General features: G+C 37.3%; 1 protein-coding gene across 11 annotated transcripts in view; it reads left to right on the forward strand.

The window, feature by feature from the left end:
- The window catches only part of MAGI2 (membrane associated guanylate kinase, WW and PDZ domain containing 2), a 1006736-nt gene that overhangs the window by 798799 nt on the left and 180878 nt on the right, over positions 1–27059 (forward strand). For all 11 annotated transcript variants that reach the window (XR_013271122.1, XM_077474033.1, XM_077474035.1 and 8 more), the window contains 3 exons: positions 17483–17540; positions 19941–20062; positions 20372–20554. Coding sequence is in view for 10 of the 11 variants with exons in the window: in XM_077474033.1 (XP_077330159.1) it covers positions 17483–17540; positions 19941–20062; positions 20372–20554 (363 nt within the window). In the remaining variant the exon portion in view is untranslated. The remainder of the gene's footprint in view (positions 1–17482; positions 17541–19940; positions 20063–20371; positions 20555–27059) is intronic.

A 27059-nucleotide genomic window follows, 5' to 3' on the forward strand; every position in this document is an offset into this window, starting at 1 on the left:
GCGCGCATCGCAGCGATTGTTGTTGCGGTGTGTCAGTCTGACACCCCGCAACTACGATCTTGGTAAAGAGTCTCTGACGGAGACTCTTTACCACGTGATCAGCCATGTCCAATCACGGCTGATCACAGTGTAAATAGGAAGAGCAGCTGTGCTATCCTGTTGATAGATACTGGCTTGATCCATCAGAATTGTGAAAGGAGATGAATACGATGCGATTTCCTAGCTGCTAAATGCTAAACATTTTCTGCAAATTATAACTAGCTCTATTTCTAACTCTTATTTCTCTTTTTTCTTTTTGCGATTCTAAGGAACAATTGACACAAAAAGTCTGTGGTATTGTTCAAGGGTCATAATAATGTCGATAATGAAAAAAATAGCACCAATAAAATAAATCTGGACAAATATTAGAATAAGATCACCAGTCTTGATTCAAGATGACCACAAACCTCTTATAGTAGGTGACTGCAAAATATGAGGAAAAATAAGTCATTGTATGTAGAGTAGTGAAAGTTTTTTTTCTTTTGAATGATGCCCTTTACTTGATTGAGAAGGAAAAATTTTAAAATGACCAGTTTGATCAAGTTGGACCAGTTAACTAAGTTGTTCATTACAGGATTGTGAAGGTTTGAGTAGAAATATATCCAAAGATGCTCAGGTTTCATCATACAAACCAATAGTTTCCAGATTTTCAGAGTAGAAAATGCTGTCTTTGAAAGGATAAATAGTAAAGGGTGTTGTTCACACCTGACCTGGGAATTAGCTAGATGGCGCTGGAACTTACAGATGGAAGTAGGTCTTGTGTTCATATTGCCATCACTGTTATGTCAATATGATCCCTGTGGAGCATCTAATTCATAGGTAGGCCATTTCCACAAACTAAGGGGTTACCACCATAACCCTGGGTTGCGTAGATAAAGGTCTGAACTGAAGATTGAAGCACTACACCATAATATTATAATAAGAAAGTAACCTATTGATTGAGTGTAAGCAGCCAATGTGTTTCAAGGTTCCTTAATCACCCACTTCATTAAGGCTTAAAAAATGTAGGGTGGACAGTCTGGAAATGTAGGGGTATCTATTTTTTTAGCTGGTGTGTGCATACTGCAATACAGTGCCTTTGAATTGTTGGCTTAAAAAAACTTGTTTAGGCTTGATGCAATTTGGATTTCAAAAAAACTTTTAATCCACTGACATATGATTTCCCATTCAAGCTCACAAACTGTCCTTCACATTACATGTCTAAGCTATTGTACACACGGTCGGAAATTCCAACGGAAAATGTCTGATCGGACCATGTTGTCTGATAATCCGACCGTGTGTGGGCTCCATCTGACTTTTTCCATCAGAATGTCTGACCAACAAAGTTTCAGAGCTGGATATAAAATTTTCCGACAACATGATCCGATCGGACTTTATCCAATCGTTTGTAGAGAATTCCGATCGGACAAAGTGCCACGCATACTCAGATCAAATTACGAGACCAAAGCTATTGGCTACTAGCCTGAACGTAGTCCCGTCGTAACAAAGGAACGTCATCACGTTCCGTGCGATCAGATTTTCCGGGAACTTTGTCCGACCATGTGTATGCGACACCAGTTTCGGACAAAATCCGTCGGAAAAAATCCGCCGGATTTTGTTGTTGGAATGTCCGACCGCGTGTACAAGGGCTAAAAGGTGTATGCATTCTTGTATGATGTAAATGCAGCCTTAGGAGTTCTACCCATTGTGGTTGAAATTCTGCATTATAATTGTCTATATAATTTTCCTGTCCTGACAAAATCGAATTGCCCCTGTATGAGTTCTGGTTCTGCGGCCTGCATATTTTTTAAGATGAAGCTATTACTTTACTGCTTTGTGTCAATAATGCATCAAAACAAAAAAATGATACTTATGCACCAGGACACATGTTTCAAATAATAAAACACGTTGAAACAGATGTTGGGTGCTTTGTAGCATATAAATATTGAACAGATAATGAGCTAGGTATTTCATTAGTGACTGTAGCAGAAAATGCATATGGTTATTCTCTACTGAGCTGTTACAGCAGAAGTTATATCATAAAACAGGGAGAAAATGACAGTTTTTTAGAATGACTAAAATCGAAAAAATTCTAACATAACCAAATGCTCTATTTTATCACTGGAAAATGGGCATATTAAGTGGGTAGTAAATTTGCAAAGTCCTCATATGAATGCAAACAAAATATGTCATTTGTATACTAAGCAAAGAGCAGATGCACGTTTTCTTCCTGGTGCTGTCATTACAGACATGTATTGAGATAAAGAATTTTGTCAGATGGCATAACAAATCAAGTGAAGCGAAAAAATTACCTCCCAAACACATACATATTTCTTGTCATCAGATGGCTGCAAAAGCTTTTATACATTTAATAGTGTGCTGTCTTATATTGAGCACCCTCAAAGAAATATTTCACTTTGTTCATAAATAAATGAGCAATTCACTACAGTACTTGGGCAGCAAGACCGTCGATCATTAAATAGTTTGGATTATTTAAGTTTACTTAAAGCTGAGCTCAAGGCAAATACCTAAATTCACAGATGAAATACATATTATGAAAGCTATTTAACCTTCAAATGATTTTGTATCTCTGTCCATCCATTCCTTAGATTCACACAGCCCTGCCACACAACATAGCCAACCATAAGACATGACTAAATTTACAGATGAAATACATAATATGAGAACTGTATTACCTTCCAAAGGATTTGTATTTCTCTCCATCCATTGCTGAGATTTACTCAGGCCTTCCACTCCACATAGCACAGCCAGCCAGGAAAAAGTGACCTTTCTCTACTGCAGTTAAGTAGTACCTGCTCCCAGCCTCTGATTGGACAGACAAGAAGAAGCAGCACACTGATACACTCATCTCCCTGTTGGCATATTCTTCCTATGCCGCTTCTCCTTCTATTAGTTCGAGCCCTGCTTTATGGTTTAACAGGATGGTACGAAGTCAAATTCAGTTCTTAGACTAGTTTCTTTTAAAAAAAATACACTTAATGCTTATTTAATGAATACATAACTCCATGAATTAATTTCATTATGTGCCTGAAGTGCGGTTTTAATCCTTCCACGTATGTATTAACCCCCCCTGGCGGTATTCCCGAGTCCGGCTCGGGGTGAAAATTCTGTACCATTAGCGGTAACCCCGAGCCAGACTTGGGATCCCATTGCTGGATCCAGGATGAGCTTACTTACCTTATCCCCTGGATCCAGCAATGTCCCCCCGCACTGCGAGCAGCTCGTCCTCCGCTCGATTCATCACATTGCCGGGCTCCGTTCCCTGTGAGCGTTGCGAGGCACGGGGACAGAGAATGGCGCCAAATTCAAAAAGTAAAACACACACATTACATACAGTATAATGTATTCTTACAGATTACATTGCTGTATGTAATTATTTCACATCCCTCTGTCCCTAGTGGTCTGCTCAGTGTCCTGCATGCAGTTTTATAATATAAAAACTGTTCTTTCTGCCTGGAAACTGGAGATTGTCCATAGCAACCAAAACTGTCCCTTTACATCAAAAGAGGTTTTAGACCAGCTAGACAACAGCAATAATAAATTAGAATCACTCGCAGAATTGAGCGATAGCAATTTGTGGGGAGATCCGTCATCAAATACTGAAAAGTAATGACAGTGACAATTCTGCAACTGAGCAAATTTCAGTGTTTTTGATTTGATTACATTATTGAATCATTTTTATTATTATTATATTATTATTTGGTATAATTATTTATAGTTATTTATTATATTATAATGTATGATTTCATTTTTCAAACGTTATCAAACCCAGGATGTCTGCTAGACTCTGGTTTGGTGAGTTATTCCTAAGAATTACAGGACTACAATATAAAACGCCAAATGTCCATGCAAAATAATGGTATTGCTTTCAGCACCTAAAATCTGAAATAATCATACTGCTAGGGAGGTTAACTATGGAAAAAAACATACATATTGTGTGGAGTTCTTGAAGTGGAGTTAAAAGGTTTCCTATTAGCTCCATGTTCTAATTTCAGTCTGGATAGTCAAAGTACCCCTTTTTTCTGGGTTAACAGAGACTTTACCAGCATGGATAATTCTACTGATAGCTATTGATACCTACACTTTTGCCATGGCTCTCTGGATCTGCTGATGATACAAATGTGTGTAAAAGGGTTGACATCCCTGGAGGTGTCTGTAATATGGAACATGATTAGGCATTGTTGGAAAATTGGTCAAAGCAGTGGAGACTTTTTTCTAACTGTAAAATAATGCACCTAGGTAAAAAGAATCCCTTCAGAGATTACAACATTGGGGTACAGTGTTGGCCAGCACTACACATTAAAAACAGTTGGGGGTACTTGTTTCAGATAAAATGAGCAAACATTGTGACCAGGCAGTTGAGAAAGCGAATAGAATTTCTACGATACATCACTAGAGGGATCACCAGCAGGAGGCAGGAGGTTCTGATTTCCCTACATAGCTCTTTAGTGAGACCTTATTTAGAATATTGTGTCCAGTTCTGGAAACCTCACTTACAAAAGATATTGATAAGATAGAACGAGTCCAGAAATGGGTAAGAAAAATGGTGAAAGGTCTGAGGGGTAAAACGAGAGCGACTTCAGGAATATGTATATACATTTATGTCAGGTTTCCTTTTTCTGGTGTGCAAGAAGGAAAGCAGCAAAGTAGTATGTATAAAGTCCAGATTCAGACATTTGTATCAAGCCAACACATTCAAAGGGGCCTCTTTCACCAAGGCTTGGTACTGTTAAATGAAGACTGTATTGGGGGACTGAAAGAACTGAAGGCATCTTGGGAAATAATTAGTATGATCACACCTTTTTCAGTCTGTGACACCATTGTGTGTGTCCTGGGACATCTGTTTAAAGATGTGGGGTGCAGCTGTCACTGGAACAGGAAGGCAGGAACTGCCATATAAAAACTGTAAAATACAAAAACCCTTCCTCGCTCTAATGAAAATGTGCTTTGTCTTTGTATCCCCATTGGAGAGATTTCCCATTACATCCTGTCCTGACAGGAAGTGAGTTTATTTCCCCCAAATTGAAACACAAATAGCAATAAAAACTTGACATCCACTCTATCCAAAATGAAACAAATATGAAATAAAAGTTGAAGATTTCATTGCAGACATAAACACAAGGCAGTGATGATGATTTATAGATGCTAATAACATACAGATCTTCTCTGAGTTACATTATAATTATATAATGTGTGTCCGCTATCTCATGTCAGGTCACTTACAAGTTAGTGGTTAAGCAGACGTGACAGAGGCTCAGGTACCAGACATCTTGGCTTTTGGTTGTATTTTCAAATTATTATAAATTAATTCTTGACAGCACAGTCATGCTTTCTGGCAGTCACCCCTGAAAAGTATGAAATTATTTGAATGACATGCTTTGTCCTTTAAAATGTAGTTCACTTAATCTTGCCGTTACACCTCAGTGAATAGTTTCATAAGAAATAATTTGAAATGATTAAGCATTTTCACAAGCCAACTAGGGGTGAATAGCTGCTCTTGCTTTTCTATGGGATTCATTTGAAGCATGTGTTATTTGATGGAGTACAATACTGGCCATGTTAATGAGATTAATTTGGAGAAGTGGCTGTTACTTGAGCTTCATTATTTAAAATTCAGCCAGCCTGTTGCAATGAAACAATTAATTATATTAAAAAAAAAAAGCCATGATGGATGCAGCACCAATGAGCTTACATTTTTCAGCACATTTAAAAGATCATCTGTAGTACATGAAGCAAGTGATCATAGCAAAAAAATATTCAAGCACAAAATAAAAATAAAGTATATCTAATTCCAAGATGTTTTTTTCTAATTACTAATTTATTAGTAATTAGTATTTATTTATTTACTAATTATCTACTCTGGATATAGTAGAAAGGGTTTAAACTGTTGTCAGATTTTTGTTTTACCTTGTTTTACCTGTGTTTTATTAGGGAGACACAGATGTAGGCTACAGAACCTCCAAGGGCTTGTTCCACATGCTAAAATGGACCACATCAGCATGTGTGCTGGTGTCTGACATGTAGCAGCAGTTAGGGACAGTGCCTTGCATTGTAACAATGCAAAGGCCTATTTACTTTTTTCTTTTTTAATTTCATTGAAATGTCATTACATTTCATTCCCTTCTAGGAGTTGTAGCTCCACTGTGGTGTGGCAAGATGTCCTGACATGAGATGAAGAGCGGTGCTAAAAAAATGCACCATGTTTGGCATTTTATGAACCCACCTCAGTGAAGCACTGTTGTATGAACAGGACACATTGAAAATAAATCTGTGCAGCACAATGCAGCACAACTGATGGTATAAACAAGGCCCAAGTCCTCAACTGTTATGCCTCATACACATGATCGGACTTTCCGCCAACAAAACTGTGGAATTTTGTCCAACGGGTGTTGGCTCAAACTTATCTTGCATACACACGGTCACACAACTATTACAAATGTAGTGACGTACTAGACGTACTATGTGTTTTTTAAGCTCTTTAGCGCCTCCCTTCTTCAATTTTGTGTTGGTAGACGTTTGGTGAGTGTTGGTTCATACTTTTCTTTTAGCGTTTTTCATTTCTTGCTTTTCAGTCTGTTTCTGAACATCCGTTCGTCAACCAGACATGTTTCAGAATCGGAGGAGATAACGTGTTTATTGGCCTTGGAGTTATTGCTTTGACATTTTTTTGGTTGAATAATGATTTGATTTGGTATATTTTCTATATTTTTGGATGCACTTTTTAGTTAAGTTCTATTGGCAGATAGCATGTCCATTTTTTTGTTTTAATGCACAATAAAAAAAATCATGGAAAATAATACTTTTGGGACAGTTTGGGAGTAGGCAGTTACATTTAAAATAATACAGTGTAAAATTGGCAAGGGACACCAACATAGTTGTATCTTTGATCTTATAAACCAGGGGATAATGGTGTTGTGGTAACTTGCACAAATAAAAAAAAGCATAATAATATTATTCTTGATAAGACTAGAAAAAAAAGCCTTTGAAAGTTAGTTTGCAATAACTCTATCAGTATCACCAGCAAAGCAGCTTCATTATTATCCCATTAAAGAAGAAGAGAATTATGCACTGCATTTGGAGATTTCATCATTTGCCAAGTCACGAATGTTAATTCTCCATTACGAATGCTAGTTTACAAGACCGACCGCTTCTGGCTCATCCTTGCTTCCGAGCATGCGTGTTTGTACTTTGGAGTTTTGTCCGACGGACTTGTGTACACATGATCAGAAAGACACACATTTGTTGGCGGAAAATTTAAAGACATGCTAGGCAACATTTGTTGGCGGAAAGTCTGACAAAAATTGTCCGATAGAGCATACACATGGTCGGATTTTCCGCCAACAGCCTGACATCCGACATTTCCTGTTGGAAAATCAGATTGTGTGTGCAGGGCTTTAGGATAGCCATACATTGGTCACATTTTGATCAGTGAGCGGCCTCCTCCACTCAACAGGTTTACTCCAACAACATTTGTCAAAGTGACATATTAAGAAATTTTGAGCTGCTGTCAGAATACAATATTCTGGGAAGAGGGATCTCTCCATCCACCCAGCTTATGTGGAAGGAGGTGTCCATTTGCCTTCTTTTTTTTCATCCACCCAGCTTGTATGAATGGAGGACTCCATTTGTTTTCTTTTTTCATCTACCCAGCTTGTGTGAATGGAGGACTACATTTGTTTTCTTTTTTAATCGACCTGCTGGTTGAATAAAAACAAAAACTAACTGGCCAGCCTTAGTTTTCACTGTTACACCACAGTGCATAAACATGATAAAGAAAGTTTTTTTACAGCACTCATGAGAATTATGTTATGCCACATGAAAGCTATTTTTTACAAATTACAACCAATTAAAAACAAACAGATTTGTCTTAAACCACGTTGCCATTTATAAGCCGTGGTTCTCTCACTCAGATCCTTTGTTATCGGAACATAGTGCCACTTTTCCTCATGGTTTGTACATGGATGATTTTATAGATTATACAGGGTTGACATTTAAAATAAGGACTCCTCTCCAAAGAGTAGTGGGGTTTCCATCCTGCTGTGCAGTCACAAGTCAAGGAGCTGTTGGTAGTTTTGAAAGTTTTAACCCCTGTTTCACCCCAATATGGTTTCCTTAGGATGTTTTGGATGCTATCCTAACCCCCTTAACTAGTGTAACAGCAAGCATTAAAGAGACTCTTGTAATCCTTCTCTGTGCATTGACTATTTGTGGTAAATATCAGCTAATGAAGCGACAATGTGTTTCAAGAGTATAGGAATCAGAACAGTGTGCTATATAAACATTTGAGGGTCATTGTTGTTTCATGCTACTTTTGATATGTATTAACATCCAACAATATAGGCACAAATATATACTGTATACAAACCCAAGACATTTTATGATATGATAACAGTATTGATCATATGTGGAAAAAGTAGAAGAATTAAGAATATATATCAAAGTGCACATTTATACATGTAGTATGGAGGAATAAACGGAAATCTTCATAGCTGTAAGAATCACAGCTATACACTGGAATCCTAACCCTAGATGAAAATTGATCTGCCATAAAAAAGGGAAAAAAATCACTGTATACATACAAACATGTAGATATAGATAACCCCATTGCACAATTATATTTGAAAAAATAAACCGTCAGGTAGTGCAGGTAATGCTTTATAAAGCATGTGCGGGTTAGATGTATTTGGCATTGAATAAGAGAGGTCATGTTCATGAATAAGAGGTCATGAATAAGAGGTCATGTTCAGCATGTTCAAGACATGCTTGGCTTGTTTTAAATTTAAACGGAAGGCAATTTTTGGGAGAGTTTTTATGTGATTGATTTAACAAAGAATTTCCAATAAGGGGGGTTCGTGCAGACACATCCCTACATTCTTCCCTTGCTCAGCGCAATCATGTATTTGCTGATTGACTACGAAAACCCTGACACGCTCAATGCCTTTTGGGAAGAATGGTGGGCATTTTGGGGGTAACGCACAAAAAGGGATAGCGCACAAAGTGCACTATACCATATTAAACTTTCTAATTCTACAGCCCTACTCCTGACTAGCTAGCAGTGGCAAATCACCTAAAATTACACAGTACATTTTGTACAATGTTCATCCAGATGTAGTGTTTTCTAGGAGAAATTCTGTAAGGAAACATAAAAAAAGGATTAATTTTCATATGAGAATTCGTAAGGGGAAAATTCTAACATGTAAGAAGTTCATCCCTTGTTTTTACTTTAACCCCACCAAGTGGCAAAAGGTGTAGTACCAATAACCCAACGTCTTTTCTCTGTTCACATGCAGAACTGTAGATGTAGTATTGACATTGTTAGAACATTCTGTATATAACCCTACAGAACAGACAGTGCAGTCCATATATGTTTATCTGCTCCTTCACTGCAGACAGGGAACAGGAACTTGTATTATACAGAGAAAAGACATGGAGTGTAAACATAGATGCAGCTACAAACTTATAAACACTGCCATCTATTGGCTGGTGTAGTTGTTGCACAAAATACAAATGAACATTATATTCCAACAAATATACTGTAGTGTCCAGATTGGGCATGAAGATCTGTCTGCAGAAGAACAGATCCTAGCTACCCACAAACTATTTACACACACAAGGAGTACAAAACTCCCAGCCCATCACAAATTCTCCTGACCACATACTAAGGTGACTCTTCTTCAAATTATTGCAAGCAGAAGGACTGCAATGTCAATACTGCCAACAAGGTAAAAGGTCAGCAGCCTTCTTTATTGTTGCAAAATAGTCCTTCCTTCTAGATTATAGGGCAATGCACTTAAATTCACCACTCTGGGCCCCAATGACAGATAACACTTACACAGCAGCAGAAAAAAATCAAATAAAGAATAGCTGCCTCTACAACTGGGGATGTTCCCTTGCAGATTCCCCATCTGACTCCCAGATCTGTGCACCACGTCATGTGATAGAACCAGGGCTGGTACTGGTTGTGGCACTTTGAGTTCCACTGGAACAATAAATCTTAACAGTGCTCTAAATGTACAATGGGTAAAAAGATCTTTTAACATTTCCAATCATAGGATTTTTAAATAAAGAATCTTAGAATTCATCTTGCATATGGAGAAATTGCTATCTGAGCAGGGATTTCAAGAGTATGGGTGTTTCTGGATGACCATTTGAGAGGCCATCACCATACAGCCAGTACATCCCAACAATGTACTGTAGCAACACCTGCATAGCAAGGGATCTTGAGCCGCTGCTCAGTGTGACATTTTGCATGTAGTGTCCCGAAGTTTTTAGATTTCTAGTGACCCCACCTAAAGAGGTCTTTATGAATACAAGAAGAACACCTCCTTGGGATATTCCTAGTCTCCAGGATAGATCACAATTGACCTTGAAGAATGTAGGTACACATGTGGAGTAGTTTCCAGTGCTTTATTTGGTAGGACAGAAGGACCAAGGAGGTGGAATACCCCAAACCTACACAGGGCTTTCTTCGCTAGCAGTCATTGGGTGGGCCTCAGTACACAAAAGCATCACATAGAACGTCTTCTGGTGCACATAAACCAGGTTTGGGTGTAACTCTTTTCCAGTCATGCCTCTGCACAAAAATCTTCTTAGACCTACATTGCCTGCCTTCTCAAACAAAGGGGAGCAGCCCTCTAGGCCCAGACTTCAGCCCTGGGGCCTCAAAACCAGGCACACAGCCTTCTCAACAGCCACCCTATCCAAGAAGTGAGTGTAAGCAAAGGACTTCCTCTCCCTGGGAGGGAGGGAGGTTGGAAGGAAGGGAAAAAAGGACTCTTCCAGAACCTCCCTGCTTTGTCTAAGCTAGGTCCAATCCACTGATGACAACATGACCAGGAGTTAACACAGGTCTGTGTTGCCATACAGATCATTCCTGGATGAAATGCTTTGCAAGGCAAAACACAAAATTTAAAACTTAACACAACAAAAATATTAGGGGACACACTCCTGCAATGATTTATTCTCTTGGTTTCACTAACCAGAGTCCACATCTCCAGATATTTTAATAAGTCTGATATGAAATGCTACAAATTGTCTCTGGTACAGTATAGTATATTATGCTACAAAATGCTATAAGTACATATAAGAGATCTGTAGCATATAAGAAAATGATATAGATACCTCTTGAGACAAAGCTTTTACCTTTCTCATGGCGATTATGCCCTTAGTCGAGGATGGTTTACAGATCCCTACAACGTGCAATTGTTATTGAGTGAAAATCTAATTTTCTTCTTTCCTGTGTACTGGAAAATTGGTATACTGTATTCTTTTAATAAACCTTTGAGTGCTCTCTGAGGCCCTCCAGAGTGATCTTTGTCATTGGCGTTCTTGTGCCTAGTTACCCAGTTTGTAAGGACTTAGAAGATCTGTGTTTTTAGCTGCAGTCTTTTTTTATTTCTTTGTTAATATTCTTTAATTCCTCTCACCAAAAAATAGTCTGTGTATGATTTAACTAGTAGTAGCATTTCCCAAAATAAACCATATCAATACTAATTAAACAAATTTGCTAACAGATGTCAGATGTGCATCTTCTCTTTCCTGATGATTGCCTGTGGTTTTCATCAGATGGCAATATGCAGTACCTGCCTTTCAATAAATGGCAGTTGATACTTTAATATACACATGAAATGAAATGCATTATTTGTTAATCATATAATATGCAAGTCAATGGTAATTTGTTATCATGCTTGCATCCAACAGCTGTACAGAATTTTATTACCTTTTTCTACATAATATACTACAAATAGAGTAATTACTCTGTGTGAAAGAGCATACATTTAGAATTGCCTCCATCAGAGAAATTGATAGTAAGTAGTGTAATTCTTTGCAATTGCTGTTTAGACATGTTGCAAAATAGTTTTTTGAATATGAGAGCCATTAGCAGGCTAGGCTTTGAATAACAATTAATGATCTGTAATTAATTAAAGCCAAACACTTCCATTAATAAATTGCATAGCGCAAATAACTAATCATTTTTCTCAGAATTTGTTTTAGGGATTATCCAGGCCAGGCCTCTGCACTGTTAAAGGGATGAATGATTTTTTTTTAAGAGGGCTCTTTCCTACTTCTTGCACTATTATAATTATTATTATTGTTCGAAGAACTTAATATAAAAGTTTAAATGCTGACATTTAAATGTGTTTAAGGACAGTGTCAGACAGCTAGTTTAACAGAAGCACTTTTATTAGGAAAAGCTTGGAAGTTGCTAACTTGCCACAATTTTTTTTACTGGCAAATAATGGAAAATACTGAGAACGTTTTTTAATGACATTTTTAAATATGGCAAATTTTCCAAACCCAAACAAGCTATTTAAACAGTATATACTGTATATGTATATATATATGTATATATATATATATACCGGTATATATATATATATATATATATATATATATATATATATATATATATATATATATATATATATATATATATACATATATCTATATATATATATATATATATACATATATCTATATATATATATATATATATATACATATATACAGTATATGTAAACTGCTTTGCTTTATAGTTCAAAAGTGAGTAATTATAGCTAAAAGTTGAGCATAAGTAAATGGTTAATTGGATACAGAACTCTAAACTGGGTACTGATGTGTAATTTGCCTGTGGTCTGCTATCTTTTTTGTGAGTATCATATCTGGGAATTATGAAGATCATGGAGGCTGATACTTGGGATGGGTTGAGGGCAATAGCAGCACATTTAAATAGGGGGTATTATTCAAGCTGTGCTTAAATAGAGGCAGTGGTTTCAGCATGCTTACTGTATTGAACTGAAGGGCGTACTGGCAGAGCATATAGTGTACAAGAAAAAGACAACTTCTCCTGCGCTCTGGTGTCTCGGTCTTCAAAGTGTGATACCGACAGTTTGAGATGGTAGTGTCCAAAAGGGTTTTGCAGCCCTCCTTAGAATATTGGGTATTCAAATACTGGAGAAAACCAAAACAAAAAGGGAAGGTGCACTGACCTAGTGCATTACCATAAAATAGAGCTTTATTGAAAACAGAACACATAGCAAAATGACTACTCACAAACGAGTATTGATAAAAGGCATAATCAATACAATTGGATCCAGGCCTGGCTCTGAGGAAAGGGGTTCTCCCCAGAAACGCGTCAGCCGTTTACGTTGGGGTATTCATCAATCAATCTATCTGACATCAGATCTGGATGTGTCGATGTTCGGTGCGATGGATCCAATTGTATTGATTATGCCTTTTATCAATACGCGTTTGTGAGTAGCCATTTTGCTATGTGTTCTGTTTTCAATAAAGCTCTATTTTATGGTAATGCACTAGGTCAGTGCGCCTTCCCTTTTTGTTTTGCTTTTCTAGAGCATATAGTGTGCCATGATGGAAAATGCCCAAGCAGGTCTGGGACATGGACATGGCATCACTGGAGGAAGTAAGCGGGCTATAACGTGCAGATAGGCTGTGCATACTTGAATATTATGGCAAGAGCTCTGGGGGTCCCTAAACAATTAGTTCTGCTTTAGCTCTGGAAATCATATAACACCAGTGTCTTTGACTTGATTAGTCCACCATACTAGATTTCTTTCATAGTTTTCATTCAGAATTTCAATTAAAGAATGCACATATAATTTAGTACAAAAAAAATAACTTGGTCACAGTTTGATTAGTATACACAAATAGGTTGTAAGAACAGAGAAGGATGACTGCAAGTCTGGTCAACATAAAATCTTAATATATGCATGGGTATAGATGTTAAAAATGTGCAGATAACTTTTAAATGTAATACAATTTGAGATAACAAAAAAGTCAGGAATTTGTCAATGGTATTTCTTACCAATCATATTCATAGGGTCACATATATTATCTAATACAAAATAGGATGGGTTTATACTAGATTTCTTATGTAGTTGGCACTATTTACATGTAAACTGACTCTTAAGCTGGCTGAAGTTTGAAATAACAACTTGCTCTATGAAAGTCACACACGAGTTAAAATTTTAATATTTCAGACCATGAGTGGAGTCATTCTTACTCAGCAGATTTTATCTAGGTAGGAAACGTAATGCTCAGGAACCTGTAGCTGGCCCATCCCAGACCCTTTGTAGGCCTGGAGTTGATATTGACAGCACCTTGGCAAACACATGATGCCAGCACAACATTGCAAGCAAAGTGTCAAAATATGTGGACAATATATTGGGACTGAATGTGGTAACAATTCACTTTGCAGAAGATTGCATGTTGTGTGAAGATGGCAGTGTTTTTTAATTTTGTTCTCTTTTTGAGGCAACGAGAATAATGATCTTGCTTTTATATTTTGGACTGATAAAATTGCTAGTTTGGCTTAAAGGAGTTGTTTTCCTAAAGTCAAATAGGCTGTTCACTTTGCAAGGCAGTTATACTGGGCACAGGAATTTTTCCCAGAGCTGAATGAATTGCAGTTCCACTTTGCAAAGAATACCCAAACACATGTAAGGAACAACATTTTATTTTTATTTGTGCATGGTGGATGATGGAAGTTGGCAAAGGTCCACCTAATTAACTAAGCTAAGGCAAAATTCACTTGCCAAGTTATCAGTTTGGTTGTCTTTAGCAAATCAAACCCAAGTGGCATCTATTCCCCCTATTCCTTTAATAAGTGCCAAATGAACAAGATAGTAAGTAAGGGAAAATATGCCAAGTGGAGATACAGATTGATAACCTCCTGACAAATGTGCTGCATAGGGAGTGTCCCCACCCTATCCAAAACTAGAAAAAAATATTTTGTCTTCAACGTGTATAGTATATGTAAACGTTAACCACTTCAAGACTGTGATACGTATATATATATATATATATATATATATATATATATATATATATATATATATATATATACACAGTGCCTTGCGAAAGTATTTGGCCCCCTTGAACTTTTCAACCTTTTGCCACATTTCAGGCTTCAAACATAAAGATATACATTTTTTATTTTTTGTGAAGAATCACCAACAAGTGGGACACAATTGTGAAGTGGAACGAAATCTATTGGCTTTTTGAAACTTTTTTTACTAATAAAGAAATGAAAAGTGAGGCGTGCAAAATTATTCGGCCCCCTTGCGTTAATACTTTGTAGAGCCACCTTTTGCTGCGATTACAGCTGCAAGTCGCTTGGGGTATGTCTCTATCAGTTTTGCACATCGAGAGACTGAAATTCTTGCACATTCTTCCTTGCAAAACAGCTTGAGCTCAGTGAGGTTGGATGGAGAGCGTTTGTGAACAGCAGTTTTCAGCTCTTTCCACAGATTCTCGATTGGATTCAGATCTGGACTTTGACTTGGCCATTCTAACACCTGGATACGTTTATTAGTGAACCATTCCTTTGTAGATTTTGCTGTATGTTTGGGATCATTGTCTTGTTGGAAGATAAATCTCCGTCCCAGTTTCAGGTCTTTTGCAGACTCCAACAGGTTTTCATCCAGAATGATCCTGTATTTGGCTGCATCCATCTTCCCCTCAATTTTAACCATCTTCCCTGTCCCTGCTGAAGAAAATCAGGCCCAAACCATGATGCTGCCACCACCATGTGTGACAGTGGGGATGGTGTGTTGAGGGTGATGAGCTGTGTTGCTTTTACGCCAAACATATCGTTTTGCATTGTGGGCAAAAAGTTGGATTTTGGTTTCATCTGACCAGAGCACCTTCTTCCACATGTTTGGTGTGTCTCCCAGGTGGCTTGTGGCAAACTTTAGACAAGACTTTTTATGGATATCTTTGAGAAATGGCTTTCTTCTTGCCACTCTTCCATAAAGGCCAGATTTGTGCAGTGTTTTGTCCTATGGACAGACTCTCCCACCTCAGCTGTAGTTCTCTGCAGTTCATCCAGAGTGATCATGGGCCTCTTGGCTGCATCTCTGATTAGTCTTCTCATTGTCTGAGCTGAAAGTTTAGAGGGACGGCCAGGTCTTGGTAGATTTGCAGTGGTCTGATACTCCTTCCATTTCAAAATGATCGCTTGCACAGTGCTCCTTGGGATGTTTAAAGCTTGGGAAATCTTTTTGTATCCAAATCCGGCTTTAAACTTCTCCACAACAGTATTACGGACCTGCCTGGTGTGTTCCTTGGTCTTCATGATGCTCTCTGCGCTTTCAACAGAACCCTGAGACTAGCGCAAAGCAGGTGAATTTATACAGAGACTTGATTACACACAGGTGGATTCTATTTATCACCATCAGTCATTGAGGAGAACATTGGATCATTCAGAGATCCTCGCTGAACTTCTGGAGTGAGTTTGCTGCACTGAAAGTAAAGGGACCGAATAATTTTGCACTCACCACTTTTCTATCCAATAGATTTTGTTCCACTTCACAATTGTGTCCCACTTGTTGGTGATTCTTCACAAAAAATTAAAATTTTATATCTTTATGTTTGAAGCCTGAAATGTGGCAAAAGGTTGAAAAGTTCAAGGGGGCCGAATACTTTCGCAAGGCACTGTGTGTATATATATATATATATATATATATATATATAATCTCATAAAAGTGAATACTTTTTTATAAATATTTTATTATATCTTTTCATGTGTCAGCATTGAAGAAAGGACACTTTGCTACAATGTAAAGTAGTAAATTTGCTGCCCCCTCAAAATAAATTAACCTCAATTTTTTTTTTGAAGCAAAAGATTCTTTTTTTTTTTTGATCTTTTGCTTTTAAAGGTAAAAGGAGAGATTTGGGATCTTTTTGACTCTCCATAAAACCCTTATTCCTTGTTTACATTCCCTATAGGAATTACATGTGATAAAAAGGGACAGTGTCAAAATAAAAAATTGAAAGTAAAATAAATAAGAATTATTATTTTTTTAAACGGTATGGGGGATCCCTCCGTGCTCGCCTGCAGAAGTGAACGTATACGTAAATTACACATGCATATGTAAGCGCTTTTCACACCACACATGTGAGGTATCACTGTGAATGTTAGAGCAAGAGCAATAATTCTAGCACTAGACCTCTAAGCAGGTAAACTGTAAAGGCATTTAAGGCGTCGCCTATGGAGATTTTTAAGTACCGTAGTTTGTCGCCATCCCACAAGTGTGCTCAATTTTAAAACATGACATGTTAGGTATCTATTTACTCAGTGTAACATTTTTCACATTTTACAAAAAAATTGGGATATATAGTGTGTTTTTTTTTTTTTTATTCTTTAAAGTGCATTTTTTCCCAAAAAATTGTGTTTGCTAAACCACTGCTCAAATGCCATATGACATAAAAATTGCAACGATTGACATTTTATTCCCTAGGGAATTTTCACCATGCATTGTTACCAGAAAGTATGTTAGGACTACAGAACACCCTCCCTCTGTTTTATGGAGAAGAGATTGTAATATTAAATGTTACAAAACTTCTTATTGTAAGATGATTGTTTTTAACACACTACAGTGGCATTTTTTTAATTAAATATTTTTAAATATATGTTTTTCAGAGCTTCCGTATGGCTGGGAGAAAATTGATGATCCCATCTATGGCACTTACTATGTTGAGTAAGTTACATTTTACTAATTGGTACTTTGTATATAAGTATAGTCATTCTGATTACCAAGTTTCATGTACATGTTCCTAATATTAGTATTTTAATTTCTTTAGTTAAGTTAAATGATGCTCTTGTAAGCTCTTGTCATTTATGCTGTCACTGCAATGCCTTGTGGTGCTAAGTGACTTCAGGTCATTGTATAATTCCTCTGAATCCTAATAAGTCAAATACGTTTTTGGTTTGGCTAAGGAGTGGACATTGTAGGGATTAGCATTCTCCATTTTGCCTCTGGCCAAATAAAGTAATTAATCATAAAAATGTAAATTGACATTTATTGCAGAACAGTTTGTTCTCTTCACAAACAAACCAACACAGATAATTTTAGTAAAAAAACATAAAGAAAATAAGCGTTCACCATTACCAGTATACCGTTGTGTAAATAAAGACCTTTTTGAAGTTTCTGCATTCACACCACTGCCTTATGTTTTAAAGGTCTTGGACTTTGCAAAATCATTGTAACTTTTTTGCAGCGTGATTATTCTCCTGGATCCCTTGGATCAAATACAAACAATATGATGAGATCTCCTACTTTATGCGATTTGTTATGCTTATGGTTAAAACCATTTACTTTTACTATTATTGTAATTGAACAGGGAAGGATATGAACCCCCTGATTTTTATGTCTCTGTCCTGTTTAAGGCATGGGTATCAGAAATAGAAGTAAAGACAAATCTCTCAAACATAAAGACTCTATTAAAACACTGTTCCTTAATAAAAAAAAGTATAGCACCTCTGTCAGGGTTTACCAATGTCTGTACCCTGATTAGAGAAACTTCTCTTCATATTTGTCTAAGTGACAGGTGTCAGAAAGGACAGGAAATGAGGGGAAATCCCCACAAAAGTGATCCAGGCAGCATTAAAAGTGGTTGTAAAGGCAGAAGGTTTTTGTCATCTTAATGCATTCTTTACATTAAGATAAAAAAAAACCTCTGTGTACAGCAGCCCCCCCCCAATACTTACCTGTGCCCATCTTGTTCCAGCGATGTTGCATGAGAGACATGGCTGTCCAGGAATCTCTCTTCTGATTGGCTGAATTAGCAGCAAAGCACCATTGGCTACTGCTGCTGTCAATCAAAGTCAGTGAGCCGAGAAAGAGGGGGCTGGGCTGGGCTGGCTCCTTATCTGCATGGATACAGGGAGATGTGGCTCGGCTCAGGTGCCCCTATAGCAAGCTGCTTGCTTTGGGGGACCTTGGCAGGAGGGAGGGGCCAGGGGGACCCAAATAGAAGAAGATCTGGGCTGCTCTGTACAAAACCACTGCACAGAACAGGTAAGTATAACATGTTTGTTATTTTTAACAAAAAAAAAAAGACTTTAGTATCACTTTAACCTCCCTAGTGGTGATCCCGAGTCTGGCTCGGGTTGGGATTTTAGTTCCACGAGCGGTAACACCGAGCCAGACTTGGGATCGCATCGCTGGATACAGGGAGAGTTACTTACCTTGTCCCCTGGATCCAGCGATTTCCTTCGCGCTGTGTGATCGAGCTGTCCTCGGCTCGATTCACACAGTGCCCGAATGCCGCCGAGCTCCGTTCCCTGCGACGTTATGGCGCAGGGGAGCAGAGATCGGCACCAAATTCAAAAAAGTAAAAAGACACAAAACACACACAGTACTGTAATCTTACAGATTACAGTACTGTATAAAAAAATTACACACCCTCTTTGTCCCTAGTGGTCTGTGCAGTGCCCTGCTGCACTTTTATATTATAAATACTGTTTTTTCTGCCTGGAAATTGGAGATTGACCATAGCAACCAGAAAGTGTCCCTTTTTCAGTGTTTTAGGATTTGATTACATTATTGAATAATTTTTTATTATTCTTTATTATATTATAAACTTTATCATACCCGGATCGTCTGCTAGACTCTGGTTTGAACAGATTTAAGAGAGTTATTCCTAAGAATTACAGGACTACAATATAAAACGCCAAATTTCCATGCAAAATAATTGTACCGCTTTCAGCACCTAAAACTAGAATGAATCATACCGCCAGGGAGGTTAAAGCCTGACAAAAGCTCTAACCCTTCCCCACAACTAAAATAAGATATGGCACTTTCTATGTATAGAACATTATTATTCTAGATTATTTTCATTATCTTCTGTGTTGTAGATTGCATCTGTCATTTAAACTAAAGAACTCTCAGCTTATTTATAAAACTAGATAGAAAAATACAAAAGTGAAGCTATTGCTAATAGCAGAAAATTAGGTTTCAAATGAGGTTTTTACCAATTAAATGGCATGAATCTCTTAATGTACAGTGTGGATATACTATGGTTTAGAATTTCAGTGTGAAATAGCTGTTATATGTTGGAAAACGACTTCAATAATATAATGTTCACATTTTTAACAGTCACATAAACAGAAGAACACAGTTTGAGAATCCAGTGTTAGAAGCAAAGCGGAAGCTCCAACAGCACAACATGCCCACAACAGAATTGGGGACCCAGCCGATGCAGGCCCAGGTGTTTAGAGGTACTGTGATTTTAATTTTGCACTGGATCAGTTGAAAATCTTGGAATCTCACAGTAGTTTGCAAACATAGTCATGTATGTAAATCCATATCATTTATATGTATCCATACTAACTCTTCAAAAAAAACAACCCATATATGTCAGTTTTTAATCTTCAGTTTTATAGTGGTGGATCAGATCAACTATGAACAATGATTCTGCAATTAACCATGCTCTGTCAGAGCTCTGAAAATTTACTGACTTTTTTCTATTGCAAACTGTCTACTTTGACTCTTACTGTGTGGGTGATACAGTTTTTTTCTTACAACAGAAAAGCCACTTTTTACACGAGATGCATCACAGTTGAAAGGGACTTTTTTAAGCACTACACTAAAGAAAAGTAACATGGGCTTTGGATTTACCATCATTGGGGGAGATGAGCCTGACGAGTTTCTGCAAGTTAAAAGTGTCATTCCTGAAGGACCTGCAGCCCAAGATAACAAAATGGAAACAGGTAAGACATACTGTTACTGTGATGCAATATTTTGAAACAATTGATATTTAGTTCAGACTTGGTTAGGAGTGCACAGGGATGAATTTCCATGACTTTGATCTTTGCTGTAAGGATTCACATGAGCAGTCAAAAGGAGGCTCTTGGCAGGTAGTTCTGACCATTGTTAAGCAGCTAAATTAGGGGCTGCTTTGCTCATTTCTCATGTGTGAATGAGGCGTGTGAATGTGGCACAGCTGAATAAGCATAAAATTTAGGCCATGGCTATCAATATGTTACATAGCTTCTCCCAGCGGGTCCCCCTCCAGGCCAGAAAAGCAATTTCACAGCCCCAATAGCATTAGCACTGGATTCTCTTCTTCATTCAGGGCTTGTGTGAATCCATTTTAATGTTTTAAATGCTCTCCAGTTTTGAATGTTCTTAAGGGTCTGAATTTTCAAAGTGTTTAATACCTCTTTTTCTGAGGGAAAGAATAATGCTTTGCCTATAGCAATCAAACATATTATTTTTCTTTCAAACATAAAAAAAATAAAACCACATGTGCTTGCTATGGGCAGCAGAAACTTTCTTCTGACCTTTGATAAACTACGTTTAACCACTTAAGGACCGCCTCACACCGATATACGTCGGCAGAATGGCATGGCTGGGCACAATCACATACCTGTAAGTGCCCAGCCATGGGTCGGGAGCACTCCGCCGGCGGCACGCTCCCAACCCAGTCCTGAGCTCTGTGACCATGGCTGCGGGACCAGCGGACCCAATCGCCGCTGGTGTCCCACGATCGGGTCACAGAGCTGAAGAACGAGGAGCGGTCTGTGTAAACAAACTTCTCCCCTTGCTTCCTAGTGTGGCTGTCACCGATCGTCTTTTCCCTTTTACAGGGAAAAACGATCAGTGATGTCACATGCCAGGCCACGCCCCCTACAATAAAAAAAACATAACGTCACACATTACCCCTACACTGCCCCCTAGTGGTTAACTGCCAGTGTCATTTACACAGGAATCAGTGCATTTAAATAGCACTGATTGCTGTATAAATGACAATGGTCCCAAAAATGTGTCAAAAATGTCCGATGTGTCCGCTATAATGCCGCAGTCACAATAAAATTCACTAATCGCCACCATTACTAGTAAAAAAAAATATTAATAAAAATTCTATAAAACTATCCCCTATTTTTTAAACACTATAACTTTTGCGCAAACCAATCAATATTCGCTAATTGCAATTTTTTTTTTACTAAAAATATGTAGAAGAATATGTATCGGCCTAAACTGAGGAAAAAAATGTTTTTTTATATATTTTTGGGGATATTTATTATAGCAAAAAGTAAAAAATATTGATTTTTTTTCAAAATTGACGCTCTATTTTTGTTTATAGCGTAAAAAATAAAAACCGCAGAGGTGATCAAATACCACCAAAAGAAAGCTCTATTTGTGGGAAAAAAAGGACGCCAACTATGTTTGGGAGCCACGTTGTATGACCGCGCAATTGTCAGTTAAAACGTCACAGTGCCGAATCGCAAAAAGGGACCTGGTCCTTTGGCTGCAAATTGGTCCGAGGCTTAAGTGGATAATGGGTCGTATGTATTGTGGTTCTAAAAGAAAATCATCCATGTTACCCATAGCAAGCAGTCCTATCCATCTGGCATTTTTCTGGGGAAAGCTGGAAAACAAAATGAAATGTTCACTCAGTTGCTAAGGGTAACAGAGAATTATCATTGTGTCATTTTCTGCATATACATATACATATACATACATACAGAAAGACAGAGCAGCATTATACACCTTTAAAATTGGTCCAAACAAGGAGAAGAGGTGCCTCTAAATGTAGAAAGGTAGGCACTTTTATTAAAACATACAGCTGGCAACTCACATTTGTGAAGGGTTAAAAAAGCTCATCTGTGGGGGAAGCATCCCAGAGGTAAGTAGAGATGATATCAATCCTCTGTCCCTCAGTCGTGATGTCTGCAATGCACTGCAGCCCTCTGCTGATCACCGTAGAATGATGCACACATGCTCGGAAACGCATCACACCTTGATGACATCATCCATCCTCATCATCCATCGTCCTGTGCACCAAGCCTCGCTCTGATTTCTCTTCACCACATGGCCACCATACCATTCTACGGTGATCAGCAGAGGGCTGTAGTGCCTTGCAGGCATCACAACTGAGGGACGGAGGATTGCTATCATCTTTACTTACCTTTGGGATGCTTCCCCCACAGATGTGCTTTTTTAACCCTTCACAAATGTAGGTTGCCAACTTTATTATTTAATAAAAGTGCCTAAACTTCTACACTTAGAGGCACCTCTCCTCCTTGTTTCCTCAGACCCACTGGAATATAACTGATATTCTTACATTGGGCCAGCCCACAGTCTATGGACTTCTGTCTATGGACTATATATGGACATAAATTGATTTTAATTTTAACTTTTATTGGGGTGTAATAGGGTCACTCAGTGTGCTGTGCCTTTTACTTGTTTATATCTAAAATTGGTCCCATAGCAATCCTAGTCCAGTGAATCCACTGTCAGGTGAAAAGGTTGGTAACCATCATTTTCACAGGGTAAGTCTGTCAGATTAAGTGATTTTCTGCACAAAATGTATTGCCCCAATTCTAAGGGATACAACTCGCCTAAAAAAGAGTTGCACAGTTCTGGGTACCAGTACATATTTTAGTGTTAAAGAGCAAAAAGAAAACTGTAGTGGAAATCAAAGCATGACTTTCTTTCTATGGCTATGGCAGTAGTAAAAATCCAAACATTATTCTTGTTACTTGTCTACAGAAGGTCATGCAATTCTGTAGGTCATGCCTGCTTTAGAAAGGATGTTTTATTCAATCTCAAGTGTCAGTTACTGTGGATATTTTTGGCATTGCTTTTTATAGAGTTTTGTTTATGTCACAGGGACATAGCTTCTGAAAATAAATAAAAGGTCAACTAAAATAACGATATTCTCAAACTACGTATTGTACTTCCCTGATATGACCACCTGTAAGCACAGGACATTAAAGAAGTGTTGAATATGGTAATTCACAATAGAAGATTTAGTTCTCTTTGCTACCTAACATTTTTTTTATTTTTCTAATGGTATGGTTTAGTATGTGTATTTGAAATTCCTATAGCTTTTTCAGAGCTGTAAGTGTTTTGATCCCCTGCCTATCTATTCGCTATGTTAAACTTTGCTGTCACTGATTAGGTAGTGTGTGTTAACAAGTGATAATAAATCAATAGTTGGTCACAGAGAATCTATTTGATTAATTGGTCTATTTAGTACAATTGACCTTCTCTGGAATTAGTAATCCTGATGCAACCAGTCTTATTTGAGCCTTAAGTAGTAACTGACAATAAAATAAAATAAGAAAATAAAATATCAAACTGGATTAGTTGCTGATGGGACAATAACAAGTGAATCAAATTTGTGAGCCAATATTGCTATTCAGCAGTACGCTAACTGAACTAAAATTAGAGAGTTAATTCAATGTATTTATTAAGTTCTATGTAAAAGAGTAAAGACCGAACTCATGTGTGCATCCCAAGGGGTCACAGTCTCAAGCCGTAATTCCAGTTTAATTAGCCACATTTTAGCTTCTGTGTCTGAATCTAGTTGCTATCTGTAGAAATGTATAAGGTTATTTTTCTTTTAGATTGGGTTTCTGTAGATGAAAGAGAGCAAGGTATCTGCAGTGGATGTATTTGTAGATAGGTGCCCTGCATCACAAGAAAGGGTTCTTGGGTCACCTGAGAAAACAGACTGGCTAGACTGGTACATTAGAGAAAAGCTTAGATAAAAAAAAGTGCTGAACTGGTAGGCTATAGTTCATATTATGCATCTGGAAGTTTTATTTTCAAGGGGTAGACTTAATAGACCCACTTGGTCATTTTCTGCTATTATGTATATTTCTATGACTGGTATGTACCTCTAAACAACACTTTCCCCGGATTCCCCTTCAATGCTGAATGATAAAATATATTCTTTAGAACAAACAGCTTTAAATTTGGTACATATGCTGACCCTTGTGTATAAAAAGTAGTGAAATAAAGAACATAATGTAAGATGAACTTAGAAAAAATCTAAAGTAGTTTTTCTAAAATGAAAATGCAGCAGCTTCAAATCCAGTGCCAGAGAGAATAATGCATTTATCTTGCATTTCATTTATTGATATCTGTTATGAACACTAGAAAATATTAGTGTATACTTGTATGACTGAGGACGTTAGGCTGTCAACTTACTCCCATGTAATACCCTTGCAAATGTGGGGAATAATATGTGGCTTGAAAGTTGTAGACACACAATAAAACTATTGAAATTATGTCCTCAACTAATCCTATTATACTGTTAGATTAGTACTGAAGATAATCCAATGGAAATAGACTATTTTTGCTTAATGCTCTCCTTGCCTGGCTTGTCAGTTTAGGTGGTAGGTTTGCAGTTGTGCCATACTCATTTTTGGATGATGGATTGAACAGTGCTCCATGAGATGTTCAAAACTTGGGATACTTTTTTTTATAAACCAACCCTGCTTTAAACTTCTCCACAACTTTATCCCTGACCTGTCTGGTATGTTCATTGGCCATCATGATGCTGTTTGTTCACTAAGATTCTCTAACAAACCTTTGGGGGCTTCACAGAACAGCTGTATTTATTCTGATATTAAATTACACACAGGTGGACTCTGTTTACTAATGAGGTGACTTCTGAAGGCAATTGGTTCCATTAGATTTAAGTTAGGGGTATCAGAGTAAAGGGGGCTGAATACAAATGCACGCCACACTTCTCAGATAATTATTTGTAAAAAAAAATTGAAAACCATTTATCATTTTCCTTCAACTTCACAATTATGTGCCGCTTTGTGTTGGTCTATCACAGAAAATCCCAGTAAAATACATTTACGTTTGTGGTTGTAACATGACAAAATGTGGAAAATTACAAGGGGTATGAATACTTTTTCAAGGCACTGTATATCTATACATATATAGATATATAGTATATGTATATATTACCCATGCAATAATCTAAAACTTATTTTTAATTAATAGAACAATGACAAATCCTGTCCTGGAGGCACTCATTTTTCAGTTAAGCTTTGCAAGCTTTTTAAGCTGCCCTTAGCAGTTCTTCATTTATAAGCCAACATGCTGAACACTCAAGATTTTAGAATAATACAGCTTCTGCGTATTTTAATACATTTATTACTGTCAAAGAACCCTGTTGACCTTTTTTGTGAAAAAAAATAAGTTGTCATATTTAATCAACTCTCTCTTCAAAAGTGTAACATAGTTTTCAATATACCACAAACCGCCATATTAGTACACAACATAATGCAAAATTGTTTTAAAGTTGTGCATTCAGCTTGTTCATTTGTGGTGTTATGTGTTTGTAACTTAGCTATCAAATGAAGCTCGTCTTCATGTTTGTATTAGTTTACTTTGTTCTCTGATAATTATCTTTCCCCAGCTAAGGTGGAACAAATAGACCGTGCATGGTCAATAATAATATTTGGCCCAGTCTAAACATTGTTGAATTACGGTACTCGGACCCACAAGAGAAAGTGAAAGTGAGGGACCATATTAAAAGGGGACAATGTTACATAGGCATGTTTTAGCAATTGTGACTTATTTTAGGTCCATATGCAAGTAGATCCAGTTTGAGGAAAGCGCTCTTTGTTCACAAAAGTTTTTATTAAGATTTTTAGTGGCAGGATAGATAACCCTTCCTAAAATCGACTGTTACTATCCACTATTCACTGTTATAACCGAAACCAACAAAGACTGTTAATATTACTAAAGACCACCATAGATTGATCAAAAATAGCGAACGTCTTACATAGACTGCTTACATTTTAATAAGAATGTTGGAGACTGCTCAGATGTTAATGCACACAATTCTTCCCTCCCTGACATAAAAGCTTTTCTGTAGACAGTCCAAGACACATTCATTTACACAAGCCAATAACATAATTACCCGAAGAAGAAGCCAGTATGCTTTGAAATGCTGTACTACAATCTTTTTTTATTTAGCCAATAAATGGTATCAATCTAAGTTCAAACTTCTAAACTATTACTATTTCAAACATTTGTAATACATAATAAAAACCTTAACCTTACATAAATAGATAATATATGAACAAGAAACTTATTTAGAAGACCACTTGCTCTAGTGTGGCCCCATGTGTAACTTATAGTGAAAGAATTTTTCTTTAAAAAAAGAAATAAATAACAAGCATTGTCATACTTACCTGCCTGAGAGAGAGAAAGAGAGCACGACAATGTTCATTACATCATTGGTGGTGCAGTAGGACATTAAAATGCCTCTCTGCCCACTTTGTGCCTCAGACTTTGTAGCACGAGTAATCTGTAATTCAGATTTGCTGAATAAAAAAGTGTAATGGCCATCTAAAGAATCACAAGTTTCAAATATAATAAATGATGTGTAAAATAACAGCACTTACTTGAAGTTGTTAATGTTAAGATGATTAGGAGGATTAGTAGGTGACTAATGTAACA

This window comes from Lithobates pipiens, unplaced genomic scaffold, assembly GCF_037356315.1.
Source record: "Lithobates pipiens isolate NorthernLeopardFrog02 unplaced genomic scaffold, aLitPip1_a1.2 Scaffold_8, whole genome shotgun sequence".
NCBI classification, from domain to species: Eukaryota; Metazoa; Chordata; class Amphibia; order Anura; family Ranidae; genus Lithobates; species Lithobates pipiens.